We start from the raw sequence: 10316 nt of genomic DNA, 5'->3' as shown, positions 1-10316 counted from the left end.
ATTTCCTTCCGAAGATCAATAATATTCTACATGGTGGCCATATATGAAACTTTCAAAAGTTCAAAATATTTGCAGATCTTTGCAGGTTTATTTACATCACAGCGTCCCAACTTTTAACTTTGGAAACAGGTATAGTGGAAAAACATCAAAATAAATCATAATTCATCATTTAAGTTGAGATCGAACATTTGCATGAGCTTTATTTTGGATCAAATAGGCAAACCAGTTTAATTTGGCATTTTTGCTATTTTGGATATCAAAAATGAGACAAATACATTCCGTTTGGGGCTAGCAGTCATTACAATCATCTTTGCAGTATTTCTTGCTTGCGACCATCTGCAGATGAGTCCAAACTGGGAACATGTATGGCCAGTGAATCAATGTGTGGAGTGTTGGTTTTGAACAAGAAAGTTAACTTCACTCCGGGGTTATAATGTCCTTATTTATAATTCATACTTTAATAAACCCAGAGCCAGCTGAATCAGAGAGAGAGTCTGCTCAAAGATCCTCAGTCACTAAAATGTGTCTGCAGACAAACAGACGCTTTTTGGGGGTCTTTATTCGGCAGTATATCACCAAACACTCCCATGGCATGAGATTCATGAGAAGGAAAGAATGTTCCAGACACCGTTATGACACAGTTGTAAGGTCTGCCATGTTTGCTCTTATGTAATAGAAACACCATCCGGTTTTATTTCGGGCTGTTTTGGCGCTGAATGCTTTGCAACACTTCCACCCACTGTGCTGTACATCGAGGTAACACGACCCCTCTGGAAATTGGGTCAAGACGTTTAAGAAGCTGATATGACAGCTCCACCCCTCCTCCATCTGGCCTTTTATGCGCCGGTCTGTTCCAGACTCCCGTCGCTCGGAGCCGACGAAACATCCGGTTTCTCCTCCCAGAGCTCTCCAGAAAGTTCTGTACAGCGGTGAGGCTATAAGACGGAGCCGCCTCCCCCCCGACAGTCAGAGTAACTCGTACGCCAGCAGAGCAAGGAGCACGGACATTTGGCAAGTAAGTATCCTTTACACCCGTTTGAAAGACCGTTCAGCTACATTGGTTCATTGTGAAGGTTGTTTCATTCAACCTGGCGCCTGGTTATTTAACGACAAGTGCTGCTCAGTGTAAACGTATTGTCCAAGTGAGACGCCTGGTAGCTTACCGAGTTTTAGCCTCCACATAATGTCATTTTTAAAGCTAACATACGTACACGGTCTGGCTAATATGAACATAACTTGTGTATTATTATTGTTATTAGTGTTTTTTTTTTAGACTTTGGTTTGAACGATGACGTCCGGGAGGAAAAAAAAACCCCAGACAAATCAAGGTTTTACACGCTGTATGTTTAACTGGCGTTATTATTTTACAGGGTGATCACCATGGTCCACGAAACCGGCTTTTACGATCTCCTGGGTGTGAGCCCAAAAGCCTCACCGGACGAAATCAAAAAGGCTTACAGAAAACTCGCGTTGAAATATCACCCCGACAAGAACCCGAGTGAAGGAGAGCGGGTGAGTGACACGGGGAGCTTTTCTGCGGTGTCACCCGGTGCCGCTAGTGGGCGCTGCTGGGAGTGTCCTGTCTAATTTTAACTAACGGGAACTTTCTGGAACCATCCAGTCCTGCAGCTCCTCTGTTGCAGAGTCTGGTAAAGAAACATTAGCCTGTTACTGAGGGTAGAAAGAGGTTGTGAATGTATCATATTTATCAAGCTGACAGATTTATAAATAAAACTTGTCCCAAAAGTCAGTAATCAATCTAATCTTAGTCATTATCAGCTACCAGAGAGAGTTATCGTGTGTTTTAGTCTAACCTCAGAAATGCTTTAAAGTGACTTAATGTTTCTTTCCTTTATTTATGTTTATATGCAGTTCAAGCTCATATCTCAAGCATATGAGGTGCTGTCTGATCCAAAGAAGAGGGACCTCTATGACCAAGGAGGGGAACAAGCCATTAAAGAAGGGGGCATGGGCGGAGGAACATCTCCAATGGACATGTTCAACATGTTCTTTGGAGGTGGTGGACGGATGCAAAGAGAGAGAAGAGGTGAAATATATTATATATGTATAGAACTTCAACAATATTCTATTTTTAGTGAGCACAGTCGTCCCAACATCATTGTTTTACTGTTTCCTTTAGGGAAGAATGTCGTCCACCAGCTCAGTGTTACTCTGGAGGAGATGTACAATGGGTCAACAAGGAAGCTCGGACTTCAAAAGAACGTCATTTGTGAGAAATGTGATGGTAAGCCCTCGCGATTGAACTAAAACAGATGTCCGCGACACTAATGTGTGTGTTCAGCAGCATTAAAAAATGAACCCGTCTCCATTCACAGGTTACGGTGGGAAAAAGGGTACCTTGGAGAAATGCACCAATTGCAAAGGAAGAGGCGTCCAAATTAAAGTGCAGCAGATTGGACCGGGCATGATTCAGCAAATCCAAAGCATGTGTCCCGACTGCCAGGGACAAGGCGAGAGGTTTAACTCAAAGGACCGCTGCAAGAGCTGCAATGGACACAAAGTAGAGCGCAAGAAGAAAATCCTTGAAGTTCACATTGACAAAGGTGAGCCACCCCGATTATCTACGAGGGCATGTCTGGAGAAAAAAAAAGTCCCAACAGCGAACGTCTTCCTAAACAATCTAAACTAAAAATAAATATTTGTTTTTCAGGTATGAAAGATGGACAGAAAATCACATTTAACGGGGAGGGCGACCAAGAACCTGGACTGGAGCCGGGTGACGTAATCATTGTCCTGGATCAGAAGGACCACCCAGTTTTCCAGAGACAAGATGAAAATTTAATCATGAAGATGGAGCTCAAACTTGCTGAGGCCCTGTGTGGTTTCAGGAAGACCATCGAGACGTTAGACAACAGGACGCTCATCATCAGTTCACAGCCAGGTACAGTGGTCGTGTCCGCTGTTCAGGAGTTGGTTTACCTGGCGTTCTGAGCTGGGAATATTTGTCACATCAGTATACTAACCCGTGACATTTTTATCAACAGGCGAGGTAATTAAGCACAACGACATGAAATGTGTGCAGAACGAGGGGATGCCGATCTACAAGGATCCTTATGAAAGGGGGCAGCTTCTCATTCAGTTCCAGGTAAGAGACTTAAATGCAAAAAATTTTCAAAGTGACGCATCTCCAAATGTGAAACAAATGGCTGACAATCACTTGTCATTTAGGTGGAGTTCCCAGAGAAACACTGGCTCCCAGAGCATCTCATGTTCCAGCTGGAAAGACTCCTCCCCCCCAGAGAAGATGTGATGATTACCGATGAAATGGAGGAGGTGGACCTCTGTGAGGTGGACTCACAGTCACAACAGAAAAGCTACGGCAGAGAAGCATACGAGGAGGACGATGAGGGCTCCAGAGTGCAATGCCAGACACAGTGATTGTAGTGTTGAATCCCATTTCTTTGTGTTACACGCGGGGGGTTTTTGTTTGTTTACTGTCGACTCATGCCTATAAAGTCCCAAATGTGACTGTACTCAAAATGGTGGCATTCAGCTTCCAACAGCAGCCAATTTCTATTTTTATTATTCAAAATCTGTGGGAACAAACAGCAATGTGTGTTTCTAATGTTACCTAAATTATATTTGTTTCCTGTCTCGCGTCCTCTTATCACAGATCAGTCTTTTCTTTGTATGTCTTTCTCAAATTGCCGGAACAAATGTTCTCTTTCACTCAGAAGCTGGAAGGACGATATGCTTTCTGTGAAGGTGATGTCATGACAAACGGTGTTGGGCATTTGTTCAATAAAGTCTCACAGCATTTAAACTTTTTAAAACAACTCTTTATTGGTCTTTTTTTTTCTTCCAATTTCACATAAAAGCTGAACATCTGTACCGAGACGGACCGATCAGCACTTTGAATTCATTCGTGGAACGTGTGACTTGGCTACAGACGTGAATAAGTGTGGAATGTCCTTTTTAATGTTGCTTCCTCCGGAACGAGCAGCCTGTGAAGCAGAAATCAAAGTGAATTAGACTGCTTTCTACTACAGTGTCGTTGTTGTACAGGGTGGTATACGGAGAGCTTTTGAAATGACTAAACAATAGTAGCTTTCGTAATAATAATAATACTAGCGTTACCCTCAGTCAGTCTGGCCTTTCCTCCTTTTGGCTGGCACAGTACTGTTGAGCATCCCACACAAAGCACCACCGTCTGTGCATGGCTGAACATTGTGGTGATCTTGTAGCAGCCTTTGAAGAAGTGGCATCAAACAGTTTAACAATTGGTAACGTATCAGTGTGAATGCGTGTAAGATGTACTGTGGTGTATATGTACCTGGGCACTTGACATCCATAAAATAGGAGTTAGGGCTCTGGACAAGCCTTTTCTTTTTATGTTGTCTTCGCTCGTGGTCAGTTGAAGGATGGAGGAGGTCTTTGGCCAGCTTAAAAAAAAAGAAAGAAGTAAAAGCAAACAATTGCTCATATTCAATGTGAAATCGAATTTCCACACTCCTGGTTTACACCTGGTTCTGTTACGCACCGAATTTATTTGGCTTATCGCATTCACTCAGATAACCAGCAGTGCCATGCTATTTGAATTTTTAGAAAGATACAAATAGTATCAGGTGATTTAGAAATGCACAAAAAACACGGAACGAGCAACTGTAAGATCAGCTATCAAAATCCTGTGGGATTACACAGATCTATTGGGTCACATCTGCACCCTGTGCTGTGAAAGTGAGAGTGTTTTCAGATTTCAATTATGGTGATTAAAGTTAAAGTGGTTTGTTCTGAAACTTTTTTTTTATCTCATTTAAATTGAATATCTAGCTGCAGTTGACGTTTCGGTGACTCATGCAGACGATGCGGATACACAACAGCTTAACTAAACACATGAGCTTTTCTTTAAAAGCGGTGGTGACTTATCAACAGAAAGGACCACATTAAAACAATAAGGAGAGGTCTGTTTCTCGGCAGGAAGCTGTTTCGCAACAGATTATGTTTACACGTTTTATTTGACACTACAAGTTTTTACAAGTAGACGCCACCTTGACGGACTGCTACGTTTGCTAACTTTATCTTCTGCTACATATCAGCGATACGACTGCGAGAGTTTACATCGCGGGCCCGTTATTGTGTGACGGCAGGAACTCCGCCACAAAGCGCAATGGTGGCATAGCTAAGAGGGGGAAAAAACAAATTACTTAAAAGTTTGCAACTTACTGGCATTTTGCGCTGTGATCGACTGAATCTGCGCATGCGTGTGTTGCGGGACGAGATAACTGTGAGGGTCGTGTTTATCACTGTGTTGTGATCACTACAATTATAACGTGTGCATTATTATTATTATTTTTTTTTTATATATTAGATCTCAATTTTGACACATTTTTTGGAGTGTGAGTCCAGTTCCGGTAGAACGTTTGCATTTCTGCACGCTTAATTGTGCTCAAGACATTGTTGAACGTATTAAAAAGAACAATATCTAAATAACCTTTAGTTTTCCACGGTTCCTTTTTTTTTTAGCCTACATCTATTGAAGCCGTGGACTACATTACCCACAATGCAACGCTAGATATTACGTCACCCATCCACGGCACCGGTCTGCTCTGCCGCCCGTCGAGAACAGACAGCTGAGGATTTCCAGACCGGTGATCCCAACCGGCTCGCAACCGCCGTTGGAAATCGAAACGTTAGAGCACAAGATCTGTTTAAATGGCAAAAACGTACGATTACCTCTTTAAACTGTTGCTCATCGGAGACAGTGGAGTCGGCAAGACATGTCTGTTGTTCAGATTCAGCGAGGACTCCTTCAATACCACCTTCATATCTACAATAGGTGAGTACCCTGCGGACGCCCCAAAATGATATTCACACCTATTAAACACAACGTTATACTGTACTTATTAGATGACTTTCTACTGGCAGTAATTCCTGTAATTTGTTTTTTTTTCTTTTTCTTAATTCATATCATGCAGATCCGTTATTTCTAAATGAGCTTAGAGCTAGACAATGGGACTGAGAGACAAATGATTCTTTCCTGTAGGCTTACATCAACCAGTAAGGTTAGATATAATATGGAAAATGTATATATATATATATAGTTTAGACTTTTGACCTTTGAGGGCTAATAGCCTGCCACATTATATTGTGCACATCAGTGCTGCTATGATATTGTTGTAATTTCCATAATCACCTTGATAATATTTTACTGCTGCTCGTTTAGCTGCTGCTTAAATGATGTTCTACCACATTTTGATATTGGATGTTTCGGTCTTCAAGGCACAATCACGTATTTGGGAAATACCTAGTTTTCTGTATTGACTGGGTGTCATCTTTGATGATGTCATGTCAGTGATCAGCGCAGTAAGCATTAGCTTATGCCGCTCTGTCTGGACTTGTGTATTCAAATGCAGGGATAGACTTCAAGATCAGAACAATAGAGCTGGATGGAAAGAGAGTGAAACTCCAGATTTGGTAAGTGTAATTCCAGTGGACTTCCCCTTTTAAGAAAAAGCGAAAGTGTAACGAGTCAGCTCTTTGAGAGAAAGGCTTCCTTCTGAACCTGATCTTTTTTTTTTTATTCATGTTCTCAGGGACACTGCAGGGCAGGAGAGGTTTCGCACCATCACCACAGCTTACTACAGAGGAGCGATGGTAAGTCTCCTCATTTCCTACATGTGACTGTAAATCTACCTTACCCTTTCATATCAGAGCTCAGGTTTTGTTGGTGTTTTTGATTTCTCAGGGCATTATGTTGGTCTATGACATCTGCAATGAGAAGTCCTTTGACAACATAAAAAACTGGATAAGGAACATTGAAGAGGTGAGCTCTGAATTTATATTACTAGCAAAACGCTGTCTCTCTGTCTCTGTCTGTCTCTAGAATGAATTCATAACCGGTAAAATGATCTTTTTGAAAATGACAAAACTTCATGTGAGGCTCAGAGTTTTGCATCAGCCTTCTCTAATGAGACTTTACAACTGTCTCAGCATGCCTCATCGGATGTGGAGAAGATGATCCTGGGTAACAAATGTGACATGACTGACAGGAGACAGGTGTCTAAAGACAAAGGTGAAAAGGTGAGTCCCTGCAGCCAGCCATGAGTAAAAAAAAAGTTCAGTTTTCTGATGAGTCAGTGAAAAAATCATTGGATTTTATCTCCTCCAGCTGGCTATCGACTATGGGGTTAAGTTCTTGGAGACGAGCGCAAAGTCTGGCTTAAATGTAGAAGAGGTGAGCTGCGTGTTTTTGCCCTGACAGTAACACAGCAAATGGCCAATATACAAGACATGTAGATTGAACCTCTGCTTTTCTTTTTCTGTCACTGAAGGCTTTTTATACCATGGGAAGAGACATATTACATAATCTGAGCTCGAAGACAGTAAGTAGTCGACAGTCTCTTAAAATAGATGCTACGCTTTGTGTGACTAATGCTGACTTTATTACACTGTGTCTATCACCTCTTCCCCTTGGTAGACTGACAACAGTGGCGGAGGATCAGGGAAACCAGTCAAGATCACAGACAAAAAGTCCAAGAGAATTAAATTATTCAAGTGCTCGCTCCTTTAGGCCGCTTTCCTCTGGTTTACACGTCTCCAGCGTGACCTTGCCGTTTTAGAGGACTCTTGCCTCTCTGGCTTCTTCGCCACAGCAGCACTGCTAATAATCAGAGGGCCTCACTGCGAGCAGAGGTCACCGGTTCATGGGTGGATGAGACGCTGCCCTGATCTGCTAACCAGAAGAGGATCAATGAGGAATGAGGCCTGGTTCTTTTCTACCTGCTCATGCGAAAGACTTGTGCCCGATCAACAGCAGTGGTTTGTAGCTTGACCTGCAGTGCCTGCTCACAATGGGGAGTAATTCTGCTGGCATTTATAACACATCTGTTGGATATCATAAAACATATATATCAGTTACACACTATTGTCTTATAATGGGGAAAACAAAAACAAAGATTCTTTAGTATATTGTAGCATCCTTTTATAAACTCTACCTGTTGTCATATTTCCTATGATGATGCTGTGAGATCAACATATTTTAAAGTCTCAGCACTGATTGTATTTGTCTGTGTGAATACATGTATATTGTTAAGCTTATGGCCTTCAGTTGCACTGGCTTAATTTCTGCCTTGAAGGAGTCTCAGTTTTGTGAAAAAAAAGACAAAAATATGCATAAATGCAACATTTTGTATTCAATTATTTATTCAGTTTTTAATGGAACCTACACAGGTTTCTGCTTGAAGGAGATTGTGGAGGGAATGCTTATTTCTTGAAAGTCGTACTTAATACTGTAGTACAATTGTCAGTATTTGCATGAGAGCTGTTGGGAGACCACTGACTGGTTGCTAACAAGCACACAGGATCTGAAAAAAAAACTATGTTTACAGACAGTATTTGAAAATGGCAACTATATATATATAGAATGCTAATGTTTTTGCTGTTCATATTGTGTATGCATGTGTTTCCTATTTTAACAGTAGACATCCTTTAGGTTCCTTCTCATATCTCCAACTCGAAAACATAGCAGTTTGGGAAAGCTGTAATGTGATTGTCTCTGTAAGCTCTTGTATGTTGCAACTATGGCAAGTAGCAAAAGTAAAGAACGTTGGTCTTTATAAGAGCGTGCAGGTTTTTCTCTACAGTGGATTAACATCTAAAATGAACAGCTTGACTGAAAATGCTGACGTTTTTAATGGTCATCCCATCACTGACATTTTGTAATTAATGTGAGGAGAGGCTCCTAAACGGATGGAGAGAAGATGAGCTCAGCTTCAACCTCACTAATATCGTTCTGTCCTTCTTCTTAGGCTTTATTCCCCCTTTCTTGCTATTTTATTTTTCTGTTCCCGCTTTCATCGATTGCTCTCATTTCTGTTCCTCTGCATCATCTTCCATCTTCCCTGCCTCCGTCTTCTCCCTCTTATCCTCTGGTCCAACAGCTGACACCTTGCTGGTTTCAGTGGCGTCTCTTTCGCTGCTGGAGGATCTCGGCTCCTTGGAGACCACCAAAGGCTTCGCTTTCCTGTCGCCGGCAGTACAGCTCTGTGACCTGTGAGATCGCGCATACGTTTCATCCTCAACAGTCAGATACTCTGTGGCGTCTGAGAGGTTTCTCTTGGCCTTCATCCTTCTTTGGTCTTCCCCTGGTTCTGATTCTGGTGGAGTTTCCTTAAACTCTGAGGGAGCTGCATCAGTCGGACTCAGTTCTGCAGGTGCAGGGGCAGTTTGAAACTGCTGGGTAAGGGTTCTGACTGTCGATCTTTTAGGCACGTTGCCCAAATCGCTGGGAAGTACCTGGCACTCCACATTTTCTGACCCCTGGTTTATTGTTTTAGTCAGCACATCATCACCTGCCTCGGCTGGGTTGTAGATGATGCTGCTCATAGCCCTCTTCCTCATGACAGGAGACGTCTGACTCTGACTTTCTACAGGAAGATATTGCAGAGATTTTGCCCTCCTTGGAGAGGAAGCAGTTCCTACCTCAAGTGTGGCATTCACGGTGGGCTCTGCAGATTGCTCTGGTTCATCAGGGGGATTGACTGTGAGGGTGCTCATAGCTCTTCTCTTTGTCAGAGGAGATGTGGGTTGGTCTTCAACTGGGTAGTGTTTTAAAGATTTAGTCCTTTTTGGAGGGGATAAAGGTTTTAGTCTGTTTTTGTCTATTAGTCTATCTAGCAGCATTGAGCTGTCTTGCTTTGGGTTGGTTGTGAACTCCTGACTTGACGCTGCAGAGGCGGGCTTTTGTTCACACGGAGATATAAGTATGTCCACGCATGAACCGGGGCGTGATCTCTGCAAATTACCGACTTCTAAGGTCTGACCGCTTTCCTTGGTGTTGAGAGCACAAGTACTGGAGGATTGGCGCAAACTCCGCTGTCTCTCTAGGCCACCCTTCTCGTCTGTTTCCTTCTGCTTGGATGCAAACTCCTCCATGTCCATGTGGAAGCGATAAAGGCTATAACCATCAGCACTGTTAATACTGCCCTGGCGAAGGAGAGAGGAAGGATCGCATACAGACGAGTTTCGTGAAAAGGTTCTGGTCAGCTCCAATCTATCCACCCCAGCAAGCTTCTCCAGGGCGACTGCCATACGCCCGTGGATCTCCTCCAGCTGGGCCAGACGCAGATCCACTGTCTGCAGGGATGCCTTCATGGTATTCTCCCTCTCATTTACCTCCTCCAGACGCATTGACATATTCTCAACTCTGCCGAGACCATTAGAAATAGAAAGTTTATAAAAACTCTGACTGCTTTTGAATTTCCAAAATATGACTGAGGTAGCAATTTACCTCTCTGAAGTAACCTTGATGCGTTCATCGCTTGAAGACTGCTGCTCATCTTCTTTTTCACGGAAAT

At 42.7% G+C, this 10316-nt stretch overlaps 3 protein-coding genes across 3 annotated transcripts; 2 read left to right on the top strand and 1 right to left on the bottom strand.

Moving 5' to 3' along the window:
- Positions 1-905: 905 nt before the first annotated feature.
- On the top strand, positions 906-3797 carry dnaja (DnaJ heat shock protein family (Hsp40) member A). Its single transcript, XM_072385881.1, has 8 exons — positions 906-1015; positions 1371-1512; positions 1873-2047; positions 2141-2245; positions 2337-2564; positions 2672-2902; positions 3006-3106; positions 3190-3797. The coding sequence occupies exons 2-8, from the start codon at positions 1381-1383 to the stop codon at positions 3397-3399; spliced, it is 1182 nt and encodes a 393-aa protein (XP_072241982.1). The 5' UTR covers positions 906-1015; positions 1371-1380; the 3' UTR covers positions 3400-3797.
- Positions 3798-3823: 26 nt separating this feature from the next.
- rps27l (ribosomal protein S27 like) lies at positions 3824-5287 on the bottom strand. Its single transcript, XM_072385885.1, has 4 exons — positions 5185-5287; positions 4295-4403; positions 4099-4209; positions 3824-3965 (listed from the first exon to the last, which is right to left on the bottom strand). The coding sequence occupies exons 1-4, from the start codon at positions 5218-5220 to the stop codon at positions 3937-3939; spliced, it is 285 nt and encodes a 94-aa protein (XP_072241986.1). The 5' UTR covers positions 5221-5287; the 3' UTR covers positions 3824-3936.
- A 73-nt stretch (positions 5288-5360) lies between these two features.
- Positions 5361-8581, top strand: LOC140307124 (ras-related protein Rab-8B-like). Its single transcript, XM_072385884.1, has 8 exons — positions 5361-5797; positions 6375-6435; positions 6555-6615; positions 6707-6784; positions 6952-7041; positions 7130-7195; positions 7293-7343; positions 7439-8581. Exons 1-8 carry the CDS (start codon positions 5674-5676, stop codon positions 7529-7531), a joined length of 624 nt encoding a protein of 207 aa, XP_072241985.1. The 5' UTR covers positions 5361-5673; the 3' UTR covers positions 7532-8581.
- Positions 8582-10316: the final 1735 nt, after the last annotated feature.

The sequence above is a fragment of the Leuresthes tenuis genome, unplaced genomic scaffold (genome assembly GCF_036924035.1).
Source record: "Leuresthes tenuis unplaced genomic scaffold, fLeuTen1.0.hap1 SCAF_5, whole genome shotgun sequence".
Classification (NCBI taxonomy): Eukaryota; Metazoa; Chordata; class Actinopteri; order Atheriniformes; family Atherinopsidae; genus Leuresthes; species Leuresthes tenuis.
This window is presented reverse-complemented; position numbering and strand designations above follow the sequence as displayed.